General features: G+C 35.5%; 1 protein-coding gene across 2 annotated transcripts in view; it reads left to right on the top strand.

Moving 5' to 3' along the window:
• Positions 1 to 23,810, top strand: part of LOC137005405 (NACHT, LRR and PYD domains-containing protein 12-like) — a 110,744-nt gene that overhangs the window by 36,621 nt on the left and 50,313 nt on the right. The window contains exons 13-17 of one of the 2 annotated variants that reach the window (XM_067366278.1): positions 43 to 216; positions 3,089 to 3,262; positions 5,612 to 5,785; positions 6,465 to 6,638; positions 8,284 to 9,846. In XM_067366278.1, the coding sequence (XP_067222379.1) occupies positions 43 to 216; positions 3,089 to 3,262; positions 5,612 to 5,785; positions 6,465 to 6,638; positions 8,284 to 8,299 (712 nt within the window). In that variant the 3' untranslated portion in view covers positions 8,300 to 9,846. Of the gene's footprint in view, positions 1 to 42; positions 217 to 3,088; positions 3,263 to 5,611; positions 5,786 to 6,464; positions 6,639 to 8,283; positions 9,847 to 23,810 lie in introns of those variants that run through there. The other variant, XM_067366277.1, reaches the window with a different exon arrangement.

The following is a 23,810-nucleotide window of genomic DNA, read 5'->3' as shown; positions in this document are numbered from 1 at the left end:
GGTTACAGATAGAGTGAAGAGTGTTTTTACTTTTCTTTACAGGTTGAGTTATTGTGGTGTCACAGATAAAGGATGTGCTGCTCTGGCTTCAGCTCTGAGATCAAACCCTTCACACCTGAGAGAACTGGATCTGTCTGGGAATAAATTAGAAGACTCAGGAGTAAAACCGCTCTTTGATGAACTGGGGAATCCTGATTGTAAAGTGGAGATTTTGAGGTAAGATTATCTCTCTGATAGTCACATAATTTGGTGTTCAGAGAGACATTTTTTTTACGTAGTTTATAGTGATACCAAGTCAGAGTGTTTGCGTTTGTAATTAATAATGATTTTGCCTGAATCACATTTAACATATTCACCGTTAATGTGTATGATATCTTAAGAGTGAAAACTAATTAAATCAGTTTTAGCTTATCACATCAGTGGTAGGATTGCTCCACTCAATCAAATGAGACACAAAATTATTTATTTGTAAGAAAGGAGAAAAATCATGCATAAATGACAATAATAATTGCTCAAATACATGAATTTAGCAGATGCTTCTCTCAAAACTTTGCAGTAAATAAATTTATTCAAATTCTGAATGGATTATATATTCCCTAGAAAGTGTGTGTTCCCCTATAATCACTAAAAAGCTGCCACTCATCTTTGTTCATCACGATCATGATCTCACAAAGTAATTACAAATCAGTGAAGCTCTCCACACTGCACAGTGAATTTGATATTTACATAGTGTCTACACTTTGTTATAATGAGATGATTTATGAGCGTGCACAACTCAGCCCTGGACAAAAAGTCTGATGAGTGGATGCAAGGTTCAGCTGTAACATTACTCAAATCTGCAGCCAAAAACAAATCCATCTGCCACCCACCCACAGCTATAATTTTCTCTTATTTAGATATCTGCACCCAACCCATTCCCAATTGTCAAAGTACAATTATTCTTATGTGTTAATGCGATAGTTCGCCCAAAAATTATTCCATGAATTACTCACCCTTAAGCCATCCTAGGTGTATGATTATTTTCTTTCAGACTAACACAATCAGAGATATAATTTAAAAATGTTCTTAGTCCTCCAAGGTTTATAATTGCTGTGAATGGTAGCCCAAATTCTGAAGAAAGAAGAAATGCATCCATTCATAAAAAAAATTAATCCTTACAACTCCAGGGATTTATTAAAGGTCTTTAATGAGTCAATGTGTTTGTGTAAAATAAGTATCCTTATTTAAACCTTTATTAAATAAAATAACAAGCTTCAAGTGTGACAGCCTTACGCATTCGACGAATGTCCAAAAAGCAACAAATTCCAGCACTTGCAGCTATTTCATTAGAATTAAATAAAATTATGTGATTTTAAGTGATCAAACGTAACTAACAAAGATCAAGTTCCAGGGAAGAAAGAGGTGGCTGTTAAACGCAACTTTAATCATAATTAAAAAAAAAAAAAAAACATAAAAAGAGAGGAGCGGCAGTGGCCGACTGTGGCATATAAGCATAATAAAAGCTCCGAAGCTATTTCATGAGACTATTATGTACAAGTGTGTTGCACAGGTGTCTCTCAATCAGTATTCATTTTGACCTCTTGAAACAAATGTAGGGATGGATTTTACCAAGAATGAATTCAAGATTCCTATCCTGTAATAAAACAAAATTCACTAATCTTAAGAGAGAATGTACGAGAAATAGCACAGGATAACATCTGGCTCAATATCATCTCTATTCAAATCTGCATTTGCGCTGCCATTGATCTAAAGAGTTATCGTGTAGATATAAGCAGCTTCACAAACGATCTTTTCAAATGCACAGTATTATTATTTCTGTGTGACAAATAGGCCTGTTCCAATTATAACAGAAGAATACATAAGTTTATTATTCACATAGAAACTAATGTTTATGTATAGTAAATTACCTTCTGAAAGTAACTGGACTTCAAGTAACAACTGTTTCGATTGCATTGTTACGCCACTTGGTGGCAACAGATTTACTGTTAAAAATGTGTCTATCACTGAATCATTCTTTTAGAAACAAGTCTTTATGAATCAAAAAATGCTTGAACACAGTTAATAAAAATACAGCCGTTCATAGTTTGTTACTTCACAGTGCATTTACTAATGTTAACAAATACAACTTTTGACTTTAATAATGTATTAGTAAATGTAAAAATTAGCATTAACAAAGATTTTTTTAAAAATGCTGTAGAAACGCAGTTCATTATTAGTTCATGTTAATATAGTTAACAGTCTGTTAAATTCATTTTACAAGAATAATAAACACAAAAAGGGCTGGTTAAGTTGAGTGTTGTGCATTTTTCCCTTTCTACAATTTTTTATTAGTTGTTTAATTATTTTAATGGAACAGGAATCATTAAGTAGAACCTCATTCAGAATCAAAAGATTTCTCACGATTCCCAACCCTAAGCATGTGGGACCTCTTGATTTCTGTCTATCACTATCTTAGCAAGTTGCAGTATCGTGACTAAGAAAACTGGTTTTGTATGAACAAGCTTGGAGCGGTTCAACTCAAATACATTAATAAACTCTGCACCCTCTCACTAAGGATCAGAACTGATAAGCTTGTGTCTGTGAGAACACATTAGGCTGATGTGAATTTTCTATGTGATATCAAGTCCATAATGAACACATTTTTGAAAATATGAGATACCCAGAATAATCAAAAATCCAAATTAAATCACAACTAATCTTATGATCAGCTGTTACATTGGAAACATCATAAAATTAGAAGTCATTTAAATTTGGAGTCAGATTAAATTATTCATGGAGTTAATTATCAATTAATTTAGCAACCAAAATTTTATTAAATTAAGTTGATTTTTACAGAAGCACCAGAAAAGACATACACACAGAATATCTTCAATCAGATCATTGGACACCATTGTTGGACCAGTGGGTGGAACTTACACTTACTGTGCCTTTTATTTCACATTTATATTGATCAAATTCATCTTTTCTCAGTGTCTGTCTCTATCTATAACTGTTAGTGTGAACGTGATTCAATGAATATTAGCTACATTATATTATACAGAGATGATTTATTAGTCATCTTTAAAATATATGTCATTGTTCTCTACAGGTTGATGAAGTGTGGTGTCACACATGAAAGTTGTGCTGCTCTGGCTTCAGCTCTGAGATTAAACCCCTCACATCTGAGACAACTGTATCTGGCTATGAATAATCTAGGAGACTCAGGAGTGAAGCCGCTCTTTGATGTACTGGGGAATCCTGACTGCAAAGTGGAAAGACTGTGGTAAGGTTATATGAGACTCACACATGAAACTAAGTTTCTGTGAATTTTGCAGTTTCAATAATCTCTCCATCAAAATAGAATAAAATGCAGGGGAAACAAAATATTACATTTATTACAAGCAAATGGTCTTGGTTTTGACTGTAACCTTGGTCACTTGAAAAAGGAATGAAACTTTATGCTGTGGAAACACTGTGTGATTGCATTGTGAAGCACGTGTGATCAGTCCAATGGCGCAAACCAAGCAACTCTATGATAGAATGTAATTTAAGAAGGAAGTTTAACCTTTTCAGAGAATCAAGGTTACAGTCATAACCTAGAAGTTCCCTTTCAAGGGAACTAACGCTGTGTCGAGAATTGACACTGTGGGAATGTTTATACCCATGCCACCATAATCACAAATGCCTGTCTTTTGTGAAATCGACAAGAGCAGCACTAAGACGACAGCACCTGGGATTAGGGCTGCACGATTAATCAAAATTAAACTGAATACGATTTAGCAATAGGCTGTGATTTGGGTTATAATTATTTACTTGTTTTCTCGATGCATTGATTACATGACGATGCATATGCATTGATCTTAAAACATGTTTTTTGAATTGTGAATCATTAATTTCGGTCAGTAATCAATGTAAAATGCTAAGAATTGGATTAATCACAATTCTATAGTGATTCAGTGCTTTAAAATATATAAACATTAAATGTTAACTGGTGGAGATGTTGCACCGTCATTCGCGCCCTTACAGCTCTCCTTCGCGCTGCACTCTTTACTGCCTTTCACTATTGTGGTCATGCTCCATCCGTAGCTCTCATCAGCCCACATTTTAACTGTCCTCAGGATGGCCACTGCTATTCACATGAGCAGATGACAGCAGTTGTCAAGAGTCAAACCGTTCAAGCCATTGATAAAGCTGCCAAGTCATTGTGTGGTCACTACTGTTGAAATAAAATGCTTTTATTGCGTGGAAACGTCACAGTTATTTTTTACAAGATAATATACTGATGTTTTCCGGAAATTTTACGGTCATATCATTCATTACCTGTTGAAGTAAATCCCTGCTTATTCAAGGGTGCTCATTTATTGCATGGATGGAGAAAACATAATGTAACTGTCTAACTGCACAGTTCCAATGAATGATAAATGAAATTATGAACTTAATGTTGTTAAACTGAATGTGCAAAGGAAACTGCTGAAACAACATTAACAACACTGAAATACACTACCAGTCAAAAGTTTGGAAACATTACTATTTTCAATGTTTTTGAACGAAGTGTCTTATGCTCAGTAAGAGTGCATTTATTTCAAAAATACAGAAAAAACAATAATACTGTGAAATATTAATACAATTTAATAAGTGATAGTAAAGATTTATAATGTTAGAAAAGATTTATATTTTGAATAAATGCTGTTCTTTTTAACCTTTTATTCATCAATGAATCCTGAAAAAACTATCACAGCTTCCAAAAAAATTATTAAGCAGCACAACTGTTTTTAACATTGATAATAACTAAGTATCAAATCAGCATATTAGAATGATTTCTGAAGGATCATGTGACACTGAAGACTGGAGTAATGATGCTGAAAATTCAGCTTTGCATCACAGTAATAAATCATATTTTAAAGTATATTAAAACCATCATTTTAAATTGTAATAATATTTCACAATATTATTGTTTTTTCAGTTTTTATTATTAAATAAATGCAGCCTTAATAAGCATAAGACACTTTGTTCAAAAATATTATAATTTAAGAGAACAAAGAGGGCTTTTCTTACTATTCCATTAAGAAAAGTTAGTTTAGGATTAGTTGGAAAAGTGCATGATATTCTAGGGTAGTCCATCCATTGAAGCATTGTATGTTATGTACCTGGAACACTGTAATAGTGTTTGTGTAGTTGTGTAGTTTGTGTAGCCATTAACAGTATCCAACACTAGTTAACATAACTTGGCCTAACAATACTTTTAAAGCCTTTTAAAATTTTGGTTTATGTAAATTACCACAAATGGCTTTTTATAGGCTTTATTATTATTATTATTATTATTATTATTTAAATGTGCAGCTTGTCAGTGAAGAACGGCTAAATGCTGCTTCATCTAAAACCTGAGAACTCCATCTGAAACTCCAAATTTGCCCAGCAGATGTAATGCACGTAGTTCCAGGAAATCACTATTGGCATCATGCTATAACTGTAGCTGAATAAATAGAAGCATGTGTGTTATGATAATGTTTTGTGCTCTGTGACAAACCAAGATCTATCTAACATGGTGATTTGAGCTTATGTTATTGGTTTCTCTTTGATAATGAAGTCTGTTGATCTGAGAGAGTGAAGAGTGTGTCATTGTCCTCTACAGGTTGTTGGATTGTGGTGTCACAGATGATGGTTGTGCTGCTCTGGCTTCAGCAATGAGATCAAACCCCTCACACCTGAGAGAACTGAAACTGTCATATAATAATCTAGGAGACACAGGAGTGAAGCTGCTCTCTAATGGACTGGAGAATCCACACTGTAAACTGGAGGAACTGTGGTAAGAAAAAAAAAGCACAAATGTTTGGTGTCAATAAAATGACCTTATAATGCCCGTGCAAACAGTCCAAAAGCATGAGCATTGCCTCAAATTGTATAACTGCAATAGAAATGTGGTGTGTGGTTCATCTGAATATATATATTATATATATATATCTCACCCCAATCAAAACACTCATTAAAATCAATTAGTAAACTAAAATGTAATAATTTCCAGAAATACCAAGAAATTAATAATTGCAATATGAAAGAAAAACATCATCGTCAAACGCATCTTAAAACGGGTGTAAATTGGGCCTCTGAGAGTCACATGATCTGGTCATAAGGCCATACTTTATTGGGGGATAATGGAGGGAGTATAGTAAATGTTCTGTTTGTAGAAAAATGTATTTAGAGTGATTCTCACACCAGTGTGTTTCTAAGAGAGCTATAGATGTAATATCAAATATTCTTAATCACTATAATAAATCTGTAGTAGAATTTGATGTCAGTATCTGTTCAGGGGGCAAAAAGCAGAATATTATTTCAGAGTAAATTAATTTATCTATAAATTTATTCATTTTATTCATGTCTCTCTTACCTTATCACTGTTATTTTGAATATAATCATGAGAGGTCCTTGTTGATCTGATCTGTGTATCTGATCTGAGAGAGTGAAGAGTGTGACATTGTTTTCTACAGGTTGTATATTTGTGGTGTCACAGATGAAGGTTGTATTGCTCTGGCTTCAGCTCTGAAATCAAACCCCTCACACCTGAGAAAACTGGATCTGGCTGGGAATAAACTAGGAGACTCAGGAATGAAGCTGCTCTCTGATCTGAAGGATGATCCACATTATAAACTGGAGACACTATGGTAACATCAGCAACAATAACAATTCACATATTTTCATTTTCAGTTTAGATGGCTGTGTTAGAAATAAAAGGAAATTGTACAGAAAATGTATGTGAATATTTTGTCTGAGATCAGATAATGAGTGTTAAATTCAGCTTCAGTTTCTTTAAGATCTCTGAATTTAAACTGTTTGATGCAAGTTTAATTCTTCACAGTGTTGTGACTGTGAAAATAATATTAAAGGGGAGGTATCACACACAGTTTCCGCCAATCTCATGTTAATCTTGAGTACCTATAGAGTAGAAGTCTTAATCATATTTATAAAAGATACATATGCTGTACAGAGTATTTTCGAAAACAGCCGAGTGCCTGGAGGCGTGTCATTGTGAGCAGAGATAGAATGACGAGCTATCACGTGTACACTTTTGTGTAGGGATAGTCTACAAGCTTCATTGGTCAGCTAAACAATTGTATTTAAACACACAATACACCATCGCATTATCCCTGGATAACTTTTGAATCACTATAATGAATATAGCGAATGAATGATGAATAATGATTTATTAATTCACTACGTTCGTGTTGTTTACATTATAAGCACTCAGGCACCTATTGCCAACAAAACAGACATTTGAAGCACCTGCTGTTTCGACCGGGATCATTATTGCTGTGACTGCTCCATCTTTCAGTTTCAAATGATCTGTAAATCCAGTGTGGAACTGGGCCTTGTTTATGAAACCATAAGCGACGATCCTGAGGACTGGAGCAGCCATGGAAAAACACAAAATATTCTCCATTCATTTTAACCAATAAAAAAGTGATTGTAACTATCAGTTTCTATGGTTATTTCAATAACAAATGTTGAGAGCACATCAATGTATTGCATGAGTACAAAACTATCAGCTCCACTTAACACTGGGTTCTTTGGGAAACAAGATTATCTTTCCCTAACAACCAAAAACACACTTCTTTGGTGACATTGTTGATTTTGCGCAGTCCTGTGACCTGCGCAGTGCTGCCGACGACTTCCATAAACCCGAACACGCGTTGATAGGCGTGCCCTTGCTCTCTCGCTCTGGTCGACATTTGTGCGCGCGCCCTTCCGGGAGAAGTGCCTGTACAAGGAATTCCGCCCCCGTTTATGTCACTCAGACCGATGCTCGTAAAACAAAATCCGAAAGCTGTGACGATTTGGAAGAGAATTTTTGGAACATAGATACTCCGTCATACGTCCAACTCATGTTTTGAAACTTTGGCCATGTTTAACATGAGAATCCAACTCTTTAACAGTGTAAATAAGTCAGAATACATGAAATAGCATTATACCCCCCCTTTAATGTCATTTTCAGCTTTTACCCCTTTAAATGCCTGGATATGTGTGATAATCTGAGATTTGGGCTGTTTGTCATTAACTGATAACAAATTTGTAGTGGAGTAGTATAATCATTTCTGCTGGTTCTGTATCAGCTGTCTGTTGTGTGAAAGTTACCTTTCATGTCCTTTTGATTTTGTAGAGTAACTTTGAACATCAGATAGAAGCAATATTATCATGTTTGAGAATTAATTAATATAGCTCATCTAGTTAGTGCTAAATATTCTTTTGAAAAGATGTGACAGACGTAATGTTCATTACTGCACATGTGACTGTTTGTCTGTTTTATTTTAGGACAAGTATTAAATAACAGTCCGATCTTCTCATGATCATCTGATGGTGAATAGGGATCCACTACAGATACTCCCAGTCAACAGAATTAACAGCGACTGAAGATGCAGTGGCTTCACATAAATTAAGACTTTATATAAATTTCAACAATCCTGTGACAGACCTGATGAGGTGGCAGTGAATTACAGTTTTTCATTCACAGATTTACCATTTTATTTGTACAAACACACAGTATAAATTCAGAAAAGTTGGAGTTTTGTTAGAGAGTAAATATAGACCCTGAATATGTTTGTGTTGTACCAGCAGAGGGTGACAAAGACTAATGAATGATTCATTTTTCATGATTAAGAAAGAAAAAATGTCAGTTCAAGCTCACACATGGAAACTTAAGTGTATACATTGTGTTTTTAATAGGGCTGTCAGAAATAACTTGTTAATGCATGCTATTAATTTTTTTTCCGTTTAACTTAATTGCATTAAATATTTTTAATACAATTAATGCAGCATCTGTTTTTTCTTTCATCCTTTGGCTAGTGTTACTTTTGTACACTAGTATTTGTGCAAATGCTTTTGAACTTTAAAATTTTGAAATTATTTTCAACTTTTGTAGCTTTAACCCTTAAAGACAGAGACAGCCGTCTACGTCAAAAATAACTATTGTTATTAAATGTTTAATAACATTTGAACCACTAATCCAATCTGTATGATTTAAAAATCTGTATGATTTCACTGAGCTTTCCTGTAGCTCAGTGGTTAGAGCATGGTACTAGCAATGCCAAGGTCGTGGGTTCAATCCCAGGGATTGCACATACTCAGATAAAAATGTATAGTATAATGCAATGTAAGTCGCTTTGGATAAAAGTGTCTGCTAAATGCATAAATGTAAATGTAAAAAGTCTTAAAGAGGAGATTCCCAACTTTTCTGAGGTATCTCGTTTGTCTGACATTCAACGGCTCCATAGTGAATGTGATTGTTTTGATCAGCATTGATTTGTCAAAAAACTTGGGTTCTTCCTCTGAGCCAAACAGGAACAATTGTTGATGCTTAGTCCCACCCCTGTGCCCAGATTGGTGTGTTTATGTAAATACTTATAGTTTGTTAAAGTCATTTGCACTGTTCGTATTTTTGTTGCACAAGACAATTTTCACAATTGTTTTCATTACCTGCTTCACTGTTTGTGTTTGTTCATGTTCAGATTGAATGAATGTGTGTATATATGTATGTATGTGTACATAAATGTAAATATGTAAATATATATATATATATATATATATATATATATATATTGTAACATTATAAATGTCTTCACTGTCACTTTTGATCGATTTAATGCATCCTTGCTGAATAAAAGTATTAATTTCAATAAAAAATCTAACTGACCCCAAACTTTTGAACAGTAGTGTATAATGTTACAAAAGCTTTGTATTTCAGATAAATGCTGTTCTTTTGAACTTTCTATTCATCAAGGAATCCTGAAAAAAGTACACAACTGTTTTCAACATTGATAATAATCATAAATGTTTCTTGAGCAGCAAATCAGCATATTAGAATGATTTCTGAAGGATCATGTGACACTGTATTTTTATAAAAATAAATAAATGCAGCCTTGGTGAGCAGACGAAACTTATTTTAAAAATATTAAAAATCATACAGATTCCAAACTTTTGACTGGTAGTGTATGTCAGACAGACCGACTGAATGGGAACACAAAAACTACCCAAACACACACACAGACACAAAAAATGACCCAACAGGGTCAACAACCATTTGGGTTGAAAAAATAATCCAGGATGTTTTTTAGAGTGCAGGTTTAAGGCATTAAGATATCCATGACCTCATCACAGTTTACTTTTAAATATATAAATTCTGTATTTTGAGCTAATAAAGAGCAACACAACTAGGGATTTTTTAAGCATCTGTGGAAAAATGTTTTATGATGCATTTTAAATAATATGTCGTTGAAATCCTTGTGGGAATTTTAGTAGTAGCCTATTACAATGAACTTATCATGTAATGGACAACAGCCTTTTAAGTAGCATAACCTTTTACAAATACAGTAAAAAACTGAATTACATTCATTTTAAGTATGTTTATGGCAATACTTAATAGTTGACAAATGTTTATAATACATTATAAGTTGGTACATTGTAAATGTTAAAATGTTTTTCAAAATATATAAAATATATTTCAAAAGATTTACACATGGTTATAAAGTACATTTAAACCCACTAAAAACTTTATCATTTTGCTATGTTCTTAAAGTACACATAAAATATACTTTAAGAGTAACATAAATATATATTTTCTGTAAATAGACTAACTTTACTAAAAGTATGCTCGTGTTTAGCTGTGTAAGTGTAACTAAGCATATATTTATTAACAATGTACTTCTGTTATACTGTTTAGAAATATATTAAAAGTGTGCCAATGTTTAGCATATTTCTTAAAAGTGTAATTAGGCATATATTTATTATCAATATACTTCTAGTATTGTTATGTTCCATGATTGTGCAATATGGTAGTGTGTATTCTGTTCTGTGTGCTGTTTTTTTCCCCTTTTCTCTGTGTATCTCTCTGCTGCTCTACCAGGTGCTGGAGAGAGAAAGAGAAAGAGATTATTGTTCACACCAGTTAATTTTGATGGTGTAAATGATGCTCAGACTAACTTTGATGTAGCGAAGTATGTCAAACCATTTCGAGAAGCTGAGGTAGATGCTTACTTCATAGCCTTTGAGTGCATTGCTTCAAAACTAGGATGGCCAAAAGATATGTGGGGCTTACTGCTTTAGTGTAATTTTGTGGGTAAGGCCCAGGAGGTATGCTCTGCGTTACCAATTGAACAGTCCTTGGATTATGACATCATAAAAGCTGCAGTATTGCGTGCATACGAACTGGTCCCCCGAAGCATATTGTCAGTGTTTTCGAGATACAACAAAAACAGCCAAAATAACATTTGAGTTTGCATGAGAGTAGAGAGTCTTGTTTGAGAAGTGACATCTGGCTAGTAAGGTTACCAGTTTTGAACAACTGCAAGAACTCATTTTGCTTGAAGAGTTTAAAAACTGCCTTCCTGAGAATATTGTAGTTCATCTGAACTTCAATAATCATCAGCAAAAGATAAGTTCTCTCTCTGAAGCCACAGTGGTAGCTGATGAGTTTGCACTTACACAGAAGTCAGTATTTTCTTCGACCCGTCAGTTTAGATGTCGGAATTTTGGGAGTGAGCAAACAGAAAGAATGATGTCACCTGTTCTTTCCTCAGAGAAAACAGAGAAAGAGAAAGAGAAGCCAATGCTGAAACGCTCAGATGGCAAACGTGTCTGTTTTTATTGCCTAGATCTAGGTCACCTGATATCTGACTGCAAAGCGTGGAAACAGAAGTTTGCTGCAGAAAAGTGTAGCTTTTGCTCAAGCTGGTTCTGTCTCTGACCACTCATTTCCACAGCTCCAGAATTCTGGTTACCAACCCTTCCTGTTAATTGGCTCTGTGTCTCTTTCAGCTGACTTACCTGGCCGACCTGTATCCATCTTGCGAGATACGGGGACAGCTCAGTAATTTATTCTAGCAGACACCTTACCTTTCTCACCCAAAACTGTTAAAGTACTGTTAGATACTGTCTGCTTGAAATCTGACTTGGTCACAGGTCCTGATCACATTGGAGTAAGGTCTGCCAGTGGAAGGCATAAGTCTCATCCTTGGAAATGCCCTGGCTGGAGATAAAGTGTTCCCTTGGCCTGATGTGTCAGGACAGCCAGATGTTGCTGCTCATTTCCCTGCTGCTTTCCCTGCGTGTGCTTGAGTAACAGCACAAGCTCAAAAGTGGGATGATGTTGGGAACCTCACTGATTCATTTATGAACCCTGTGTCAGATGTTTCAGAGTGCGCACTGTTCATTAAATCTGAATTGTCTTCCTCTTATGAAAATGCTAACTCTGAATCGGCCACAACTTCCATAGAAGCTGGAAAGAAGAGTTTAACTGCTGCACAAAAGGCTGATCCATCTTTGTCATTCTGTCTAGATGCTGCTGTCAATCTGGAAAAAGCCCCTGGTGGTCCAGTTACTTATTATTGAGATGATGGTATACTCATGAGATGTTGGCGACCACAAGTGAATGTTAATTGTGTTAGCCGTGCATCAGTTTGTTCTGCCTTCTATTTACCGCCCTCAGGTGCTGAAGCTGGCGCATGAGCACCCCCTGTCTGGTCACCTTGGCATTACCAAAACCTATAAGCGCATCTTAAAGTTACATATTACCACGCTTGTTTGTACAGTTTATTTTTAACCACTTCCCTTTTTTCTGTGCTTCTAATATGTAAAGCTGCTTTGAAACAATTACCAATTGTAAAAGCGCTATATAGATAAATTTGACTTGACTTGACTAAAGTACTACTTCTAGCCTGGGCTGAAGAACTGTGTAGTGAAGTACTGTCGAGCTTGCCTTGAATGCCAAATTTCAGGTAAGCCTAACCAGACTGTTCCCTCTGCTCCTCTTCATCTTATACCAGTGATGAGTGAGCCATTTGAAGGCTTGATACTTTTTTTGGATTGTGTTGGACCCTTGCCCATGTCAAAATCGGGGCATGAGTATATTCTAACTCTGTGTGCTGCCACACAGTTCCCAGAAGCTGTTCCCTTGCGTTCTCTAAAAGCTAATGTCATAGTCAAAGAGATAATCAAGTTCTGTTCGACGTTTGGACTACCAAAGGCCATTCAAACTCACCAGGGCTCCAATTTCACCTCAAAGCTGATTGCTCAAGTTTTGAAAGAATTAGAAGTTTCTCACCAAATGTCTAGCGCATATCACCCAGAGTCACAAGGGGCATTAGAGCGTTTCCACCAGAATCTAAAGTCTATGTTCCGTACATACTGTGTAAGTACTGGCAAGGACTGGGCAGAAGGTTTGCCTTTGCTGATGTTTGCTGGTCCCTACAATGTTGAGAAAAAGCTAAGTGAGACAATGTCATTTCTACCACAGATCGTTGGAGAAAGAGCAGAGTTTGTCACATTAATATGTTAAAATCTTATGTAGGTAAGTGTGAAGCAGAAGTTACATCTAATAGGGAAGATGTGTCTGTTAATCCTGCTGCTGTGGTGCCTGCTGCTCTTTGCTCTCCTGTTGATGACCCGGATGTGGGAAAATTACCTGTTGAACGCTTCCAGAATTCAACCATGTTGAGAACTTGATGACTACATTGCATACCTGCCTCAGGGTCAAAAAGAAGCTCTTATTCAGTTGATTAATAAGTACCCCTTGCTCTCTTCTGATGCTCCTGGCAGAACCTCTATAATAAAACATGATGTTGATGTAGGTATTAACCCCCTATAAAGGAACACCTGTACCGTGTTAACCCTCAAAAACGTGAAGTAATGAGAAAGGAGGTTAAGTATCTTTTGAAGCATGGTCTTGCCACACCTAGCCATAGTCCTTGGAGCTCTCCTTGCTTATTAGTGCCTAAACAAGACTTGACATTCTGTTTTTGCACAGACTATCGCAAAGTAAATAGTGTGACAAAGCCTTGATTGTGTAGATAGAATTGGTAGTGCACACTTTGTGACCAAGCTTGACCCACTGAAAAGTTATTGGAAAGTGCCATTAACTACCTGTCCCTCTGAGATCTCTGCCTTCGTGACTCCTGATAATCTGCTGCAGTATTCTGTTATGGTCTTCGGGATGCGCAATGGTCCCACAACATTCCAAAGGTTGATGCAACGAGTGTTGTCAGAAATCCCCAATTGTGAAGCCTACTTGATGTAATTTACTCTGACACTTGGGAAGAGCATCTTAGTAGCCTTGATAAAGTGTTTAATGCATTGGCCAATGCTTCACTAACCCTTATCCTGCTTAAATGTGAGTTTGCTAAAGCAGTTGTTACCTATTTAGGTAAAAAGGTAGGGCAGTGTCAAGAGTCAAAATGTGAAGCTTGAGTCTTAGATCTTTTTAATGATGTACAGTATAGTTTGTCAACTGCACATCAACATTTAGGCTCAATAATATAACAAATATAGTAGCCTATATGAAATGCCCTAGAGGTAGGAATGTTCAGACGCTTTGCATCACAGAAATACATTATATTTTAAAGTATATTAAAATAGAAAACCATTATTTGGTTAGAGACTTGAGACTTCTTTTAAAAACATTATAATGGCAATGTGTTCAATCTTTTGACTGGTACTGTAATTTAACATAGACCTATACAAAATTTTCTTCATATCATGTGCAAAATTTTTTATTTATTTTTTTTGTCCTGAGTGGACTTTAATCCTGTTATCAGCATGATCACAGAGGATTTTTCACAGCCTACCTGGCTGAAAGGCCTCATTAATATGCAAGTCATTTCAGGTCATTATTATTCATTTCTTTTGTCTTCTCAGGTGAGAATCACCCATTATACATGAGGATTCACGCCTCCATGCATACTGTGTTTCTTGACCAAAAGTGTCTTAGAAAATTTAAATCTATCTATTGTTTTATATGAAGGAGTAGGAAGGATCATTTTTACTTCATTTTGAAGCAAAAACTCTAGTCTACAACCTCCAATACCCAGAATCCTTGTGAACACAGTTTTAATATATATTTTTTTGCCTTATTTCAGTGACTTAAGTTTTTTGTTTTTTCAATAACCACGCATAAACGTTATTCCTTCAAAAACACAAACATGTACATACATGTTCCTCACATATTATTGTATCCTAGTTTGTGCTGAATACAGTGTAATGACACTTTTTCCATTAATATGTTTATGAACAACTGAAAAAAGCACAAATGTCAGGGCATGTCAAAACTTCTCCAGGGCCCCAAAAATCCTCAGACCCCTGAGGGTTAAACCTGTGGAAGCTAAGGTAGCAGCTATCTTGGAATTTTCTCCACCCCGTAATAAAAGAGTTGCGGCGATTTCCTGGGAATGGTAGGATACTACCGGAGCTTCTGTAGGAACTTTGCTACAGTGGTCACTCCTTTGACTGGCCTATTTGGTACAGCCAAGAATTTTTTTGGTCCCATGAAAGTGAGTCTGCCTTTAACACTGTCAAACATCTCTTAAGTAGTGCTCCTGTACTTTTTGCTCCTTGTTTCACTCTCCTGTTTAAGCTGCAGGTAGACGCCAGTTCCTCAGGTGCCAGAGCAGTGTTACTGCAGGAAGATGCTTGTGGCATTGAACATCCTGAAAGTTACTTTTCTAAAAAGTTAACCAGTCCTCAGCAAAAGTACAGTACGATTGAGAAGGAAGCCCTAGCCCTGGTGTTAGCTTTGCAACACTTTGAAGTTTATGTTGGTGGTAGCAGTCATCCCATCACTGTCTATACAGACCATAAATATAATCAACAATTTAACAATTACAAACTGAATGATGAACAACTTTACATAATGAACTGATATATAAATATGACAGTAATATCAGCATGAGTCAGCAATATTAAGCTGCAATGTAATAAAGAATACAAAACCCACAAAATATGAATGATATAGGGAAATTATTAATACAGGCAGTAATAATGGCGTCTACAGAATTATATTATCTTACTGAGTAACATTAAACTTTGAGCAAATAAGTTTAGTAAACATTAACGATATTAGCCGCGAAGCTAGCAGGACAAATCCGCTCGTGAAGCATAAAGGATATAATGAACTAAAACTAATACTGCTGCAATACAGTGTAACGATCTACATTAATAACAATATACATTGAATTAACTTACTTGGCATTAACTTTCTCTTGTGCATAAACACTGCACTTTAGTGAGAGCGTGCGATCTGACTGCTCCGCTGGAGTGATAGTGAATAGGCAGATACGCTGAACTTGTACATGCAGGAAACACTGCACTACGTTACTTACGTAAGCCATAATTTAAAACATCACACACATAATGAACTTAAACTTAAAAGGAGAGAATTCACAACAGTAGCCTAATGAGTTTTACCATCAGCTCATTGTTATCATCTTCATGCTCAAATGTGCTGGAAGCTGTAGGGAGGTGGGTGCCTATTTAATTTTTGTATTAACTTTTCTCCTGTTTTTGGCTAGTTGGGGAGTTGGTGTACATTTCTCTTGTTTTCTTTGGTAGTTTAAGTAGTTTTTACTCCTTAACTAGTCAGAGGGTACTTTTTGTTTATTTTTTTGGAATTACCCTCCTGTAGTTTTGCTTCCTCTTGGATTTACTTTGTCTAAAATATCTTTTGTTAATAAACCTTTTGAGCTTTAATTTTATGTCTGCTGTGCAGGGCAGGGGACAGGCACACTTACTCACCCCAACATTCCATATTTTTTTTACTGTTACTCCCTTACCCTAGACCAGGGGTAGGAAAGTTCGGTCCTAGAGAGCCGCTGTACTGCAGGGTTTAGCCCTAACCCTGAAAAAAACTTTCAGCTGCCTATAGCCTTAGTAATCCTGAAGAGCTTGATTAGCTTGTTCAGGTGTGTTTGATTTAGGTTGGAGCTAAACTCAGCAGGACAGTGGCTCTCTACGACCGAACTTGCCAACCCCTGCCCTAGACAAACCTTAAACCTGGGGCGTAACAGTATGTATTTTTCGAAATTTATTAAAATGCAATTCAGTATATTTTTAATGCACTTCAAATAAGCATGTTGGGAAAACAAATTTATTATTAACATACTACTTAAGTATATTTTTAATACATTTAATACTATGTCTTTTTCACCTGCGTGTGAACAGCAGGAATTGAGGAAGATTTTGGAAGAAAAGTTAGTTGCTTTTATAGCAGGGGTTTTAAATGCAATGTCTGAGATGAGGTCCAAACCAGAAGGATTCTGATTATAGCAGCAGTGCATCATTTGGATTTAATAGGGTTAAAGTGGGAATAAGTCAGATATGAGCTCAATGTATAGTCGAGTGAGGATTCGGCATGAGTGGGTTTATAATAATAATGTTCCTTCAGTAAAATGCGAGAAGTCTATTTTCAAACAGAGATGACTTTAAAGGGTCATGAAACCCCCCTGTGGGGGCTAAAGAGGGGAGAGAACAACCAATGAAACAGAGACATACAACACACTCATTATAAACAATAATGAATATTAATATATGAGCCCGGAGAAAAATGACAAACTCCCAAGCACAAGGGAGAAATGTGAAAGAATATTTAAAAGGGCTAATAATACTTTCATTAGTATTATTTTCAATGATGTGCAGCCTATACATTATAGTATTATATTCACATAGTCCGAACGCAGAGGTGAATGAATAGCACTTTTGTGACATTTAAATTCTCAGCTGTAATGCGATCTTATGTGAACATATTTTCCATTTGTGCTGGTAGATTACAGCAAAACAAACCACATGCACCCAAGCTTTTGCTCTGGTCACGTCGCAGGAAAGGCATTGAGGTGCTCGAGCACCAATGATATGTCTCTGAATGACAAGAGACCGAGGCGAGAGAAGTGATACTTCCTCATGCATAATACCACAATTATAATCTTATGCATACTACAGCGCAGTGATTGGATTGAATGAGCTTTAAGTCATGAATATATGTAGAAACCATTGACGTCAGCATGTTAGACCAGCCCATACTTGGAGCCAGCCAGCACTCCGGATCTTGCCGGTAGTACACGATGACATCAGATTTTGTGACGTTGCTCCTACTTTGCTTTTCAAACCGGAAGACAGAAATCGCACTGAAAAATACAAAAATAACTCATTTCAAATGATAAATCACGCACAGTTTCTGCCAATCTCATTTTAATCTCAAGTACCTATAGAGTAGTAGTGCATCCTTCATATCTCTTGAAAAGTCTTTAGTTTTATCATATTTATAAAAGATACATACGCTGTACAGAGTCTTTCCGAAAACAACCGAGCTACTGGAGGCGTGTGAGTGAAGCTAAAGATTGAAGAGCATCTTTTGCATAGTGATTGTCTGCAAGCTATTAATGGGCATCTAAACAAATGTATTTAAACACACACAATACACCATCGCATTATCCATGAATATCTTTTGAAACACTATAATGAATATAATGTATAGTGAATGATGAATAATGAATTTATGAATTCACTACGTTTGTGTTGTTTACATTATATGCACTTAGGTGCCTATTGCCAACAAAAACAGAAATTTAAAGCAATTTTACTCACCACCTGTGGTTCCCACTCATGACTGGGATCATTATCGCTGTGACCGCTCCATCTTTTTTAGTTTCAAATGATCTGTAAATCCAGTGTAGAACTGGGCCTTGTTTATAAAACCATAAGCGCCATTCCTGAGGGCTCAAGCATCCACGGAAAAATGAGATATTCTCCATTTATTTTAACCAATAAAAAAATTGACTGCAACTTTAAGATGAAACTTTATCCTTATTTTGATAGTTAATTTAAGGGGGTTTCTATGGTTATTTTAATGATAATTATCGAGAGCGCATCAATGTAATGCGTGAGCACAAATCTCTCAGCTCCTCTTAACGCTGGGTCCTTTGGGAAACAAGGTTATCTTTCCCTCACAACCAAAAACAGTTCTTTGGTGGCATTGTTGATTTCGTTGTCTAAAAACAAAATGACAAATCTTTCTTGAGCAAGTTCTACACAGGGCTATTGACGACTTCCGTAACCCAAACGAAGCACGTTGATGGATGTCCGGGGGAAGTGCCCGTACAAGGAATTCCACCCTTTATTACATAATAAAGGGCCAAACTCAAAGAAAAAAAAGCCAGAAGTTTGAGAGCAATCTGAAGAGTATTGTTATGGCCACCATGATCATTATTTGTTTATATTCTTTTTGTATAATTTACTTTTATACTTACTTGTATTTTATGTATATTCCTGTTTATTTTTATTGGTGGATTTGTAACGTTGGCGTCCCCCTCTGGTGAAACACATTTAAGTATCAACTGGAAATGGCTTCAGGGGGAGCGAATCAGTTTTCAACAGCTGTGAAAATGTGCGTACATGCTGGTGCATACAAAATGGAAAATAAACTCTAAATGTTGATACTATGTTTTGCTTGTTGATACTAGCCCCCGAATGGTAGAAGTCAAGTTAAAAAATTCTGATGCTTCTACAAGTATTTTTGGCTAAAACTTTTTTTAAAAAAAGGCAATCTATACATAATGGAGCATTCACTCTTGTGTAATAGATGTTTCATTCATACTTGAAGCTGGAGGACGCTGTCTCACAGAAAGTCCAAAATGGTTTTAGCTAATTTAGCTATTCATCATAGCAGCAGCTAAATAAAATGCAGAAATGTATTCACTGATGAAACGTGAATACAATAAACACACGACTGTGACAAGATATGGTTTATGTGTGTTTTCAAGCCATCTCAGGGTATTTATTGACAGTAAAGTATAGATAATACGAATCTGACATCAAGCCGCATTGAGTTCTGGGTAACTTCTTTGTTTATCCGCCATATTGACAGGATCGCGCAGCCATCTGTCATTGAGTTTAGTGCAGTAATTTGTTTGAATTTCATGATTGTGAAAAATGTCACCATTGTATGTCATTAATGCTGAATCAATAATGGTGATAGTAACTCAAATCGTCGTTCTGAGAGAAAACTGGACACTGAAAAATGTTTCGCCTTCTCTATGCATAAAAACACCAAGGGAAGCAGGTCAAGGAGATGATGAGAATACGCCGGATGGCAAATCTTTTAGTAATGGCACTGATTAAACCCACTGCTTATCACTCAATAAAAAAATTAAATTGCTAAGTGTTTTTGAAAGTTTTGATTTTGTTTGGTTTAATAATTAACATTATTACCTTTTGTGAGTCTGACTCTCACTCCGATCGTGAATGAGCAGAACTTGAATGGGGGCATTAAAATGCTTAACAAGAAAAACGCTTCATGTGGCTTAATGCACAGAGACAAACACTAAATTCTATACATATCTGTTAAAGCATACTGTGTGGAGATACAGATATAAGCCCAAAATATAAACATAACATGTTTACATGTTAAGCAGTTTCCACTCATGTAAAGAAAACGCTTAATGCACTTAGACTGATATGTGCAGAAAAATAGATGAGACCAAATGATAAACTTTCAATGTCACTTAAAATGCCTAAACCATTTTAAGCAATTTCTTCATAACGGTTTTATAAAGGGAGGAAATTGCTGTAATTAAATGCGCTGCATTCATATTGAAGGCTCATCTGCACATCTTTTAATATCACTGTCTTAGTACACTTTTTAAAATGTCCCCTTGCAGGGAGCCTCTACTAAACTGTTCACAAGCTCCTAAGGGTTTTGATTTTGGTTGTTATTTTGTTGAAATCAATATAAAAATACAGTGTGTTCGTGTCTGTCCGCTGAATGTGAACCATAATCTCTGATTCTCCTCCTCTGTGATCGTGGAAAAGGGCAATATTTACAATGACAACAGTTGTAGGCCTACTCAATACGCTTGTTTGGGCGTCATTTAAACGTTTACAACAAATAATTGAATCAACTTCTCTCAGCTTGTTGAACACATCGATTTATTTGGATATTCAAGTATGATGGCTGCGACATGGTAAACAGATCAACATTGTAAACAAAATTCTACAAAACTTAAGTGGAAAAAATAAAATGATCATGTGATGCGATAAAATAGCTTCTATTCCCTGCAAATGATACCATTAAAAATGTGAACGTTCCACTTAATGGCAAAAACAAAACAAAAGGTAAGCATGTATCAGTATTAACTTCAGTGCAAGTAATAGGGGGCGATCATGTGAAAATGGTGGCGCCGCCCCGACATGCAACAAAAAAATGACGTCGGTTTGCATTCTCCAGAGCCATAGAGAGAGAGAGAGTTGCGACAACGGAAGTTCAAAACGTTTGATCGTCACATGATTCGTGTAGACTTCAGATAGTTCCAGGAAGTGCTATGGCGGCAATTCAAATGATAGGGTTAGAGAGACAGAACCGTGATTTTTGGTCATTTGTAGTCAATAAATGCATCGGTTTACAATATGTTTGTAATACACCGACATGTGACTGTAGTATGTGTTTAGTTACAGCAATGTTGTTTTTAAAAGATAAAAACCTGCTAATATAGTGTTTTCAACCAGCGCTGCCTGCCTTGTTAACATATTTCTGGCTAACATTACCTTGTTAAAGACCGTGTTGAAGTAGTATTTTTATGTTTTTAAACTTGTATGTTAGTGAAGGGCAATCATGTCATGTTCACTATGGTTTCACAGGAGACCTGCAGGTGACAGGTGATTGCCTTAAAAAAACCCATTGCAAACAAGTGAAATATAAAATTTAATTAAACTTAATGTTTACAGTTCTTATGCACTTATTACTATATAAATTCTTGCACAATATATTCAATTCTAAGACAAAACATAATTATACACACACATTGACTTTTGCACTGATTTAGTACAATGGATTTATAAATTTGTAATAAACTGCATGTCAAGCATTTCATCTGTCCTTTCCGACATGTTTTTGTAGTCTCCCGTTTGCAGTACTGCATGAGGATGATCCAGTCAGTCAGAGAAAGCAGTATGAATGCATTTCCCCACTGACACGGAAAGGAGAAAGTTATGTTCAACTCAGCAGGAGCAATTTAAATAGAGCTAAAGATTGTGCGCCAAGCTGTGTGTTAATCATATATAGGTGTATCTGCCTTTTTTAACAATAAAACAACACTGGGACCTTTTATGTTTATTAAAGGTTTATTAAAAATAAGGTGCAAGAAAAAGCTTGCAAAATCCAAGGAGCAGAGACTGGCGGCGACAGCATCATTGCATGGAGTCTTCAGGATCTGAATCCCCTTGTGCTTGTATTGAAAGCAAGATAAAAGGAGACAAAAGCGGGAGAAATTAAATACAGTAATAGTATATAATATACAGTTTTGGTATTTAGTATGATTTCCCATTTAGCCTAGTGTATATATATATATATATATATATATATATATATATATATATATATATATATATATATATATATTATTGTTATTATTATTATTTTGCTGCTTTTAAGCATTGTTTTTTAATCTCACTTATAAACTTATAAACTTCCCTTTCCCCATCAGTCCAAAAATCAGCTGAGCTTGACACATAATAGACAGTTAACAGAATCACAATGTAGTAAAAAACTAAAGTATACTACAGTATTTATTACAGTATCAGTTCACTATACTGCAGTATGTTGTAGCATTCATTAACAAAGTATTGTAAATACTATGATATATACAGTATTCTACAATTTACTACAGCATGGTTCAAAGACACTATACTATTTACTATAGTATTTTTTTTCACCTGGGTTGTACATTTAATAAGGAATAAGAATATTCTCATTTTACCACTTTCACCCACCACAAGCCCCAAAGTTATATTTAACCCCGTTTAGAAGCTTTTTCCTCCAATTGCACAATGAATAAATCTGTTTTAAACAATTGTCTAATCTACTATCTGATAACATCCCCTGAAACTATTTATTTAGTGAGCAATATCAGCTAGTATGCTTTAATACACAAGTTAATTTGATTCAGATGTACTGATAATATAAAATCTTATAATTTAAAAGTGCATTACAAACTCTGTTCTGCTGTAACTCTACGGCGCGGCTGCTACTTCTGGGAACTATTGAGAGGCTCCACGAGCCGCCATTGCTGTAAAAAACTGTTCCATTGGAGTCTATGGAGTTGTCGCAACTCTCTCTCTATATGGCTCTGGCATTTCCTATATGAATAATGCAGTGCTAATTTACAACCTTTTTAATGATTTTGTAAGAAGTCTCTTATGCTCGCCATGGCTGCATTTATTTAATCAATATACAGTAAAAACAGTAATATTACAAATTAAAATATGTTTTCTATTTGAATATATGTTAAAATGTAATTTATTCCCCGTTACCAAAACTGATTTTCAGCATCATTACTCCAGTCTTCAGCATCACACGATCCTTCAGAAATCATTCTGATATGATGATTTGCTGCTCAAGAAACATTTCAGTTTATTAACAGTTGCTTAAAATTGTATTCTTTCTGGATTTTTGATTAATATAAATTTCAAGAACAGCATTTATTTATTTATTTATTTATTTATTGTCACTGTCATTTTTGATCAATTTAAAGGTGCAACCGTTGTCTTTAGAAACATTTTTTTTGTTATGCTGGTTGAAAGTCTCCTCATATCCTGATAGCAATCACTATGTTAAGAGGTCTAAATGTTTTTTATTTATTTATTTTTATAAATGTCTATCAACTGATGAAGGCGTAGGACCATAAAATGTTCATTCAATTGGACCGTTCGACAAACATCAGTGCGTTTCTTGTATGCTGTCAGGGTGAGAATGACAGGCGAACAGCACCTAACTTTCCTTCTGAACCGACAACAAGTGCCCCTGGAAAAGTATCGGCCAAAAGAAAGGGCTATAACGAAAAAAACGCTGGATCATTAGAGAGCTAAAACGAATTAATATCGGCCTTGCTTTTTCATGCTGGAGACAACTGTGGGAGTCAAAGGGTCTGAAAGGTGATGCCATGGTTGCAGTATATTTCTTTTGGACAGGTAGGCAGGTAGATTTTAATCATGTTTTAAAATTGTTTTTTTTTAAATAAACCACTTTTAAA

Source organism: Chanodichthys erythropterus, chromosome 17 (genome assembly GCF_024489055.1).
Source record: "Chanodichthys erythropterus isolate Z2021 chromosome 17, ASM2448905v1, whole genome shotgun sequence".
Lineage (NCBI taxonomy): Eukaryota > Metazoa > Chordata > Actinopteri > Cypriniformes > Xenocyprididae > Chanodichthys > Chanodichthys erythropterus.
Note: the sequence above shows the minus strand (reverse complement) of the source record. Positions and strands in the feature narration are given on the sequence as shown.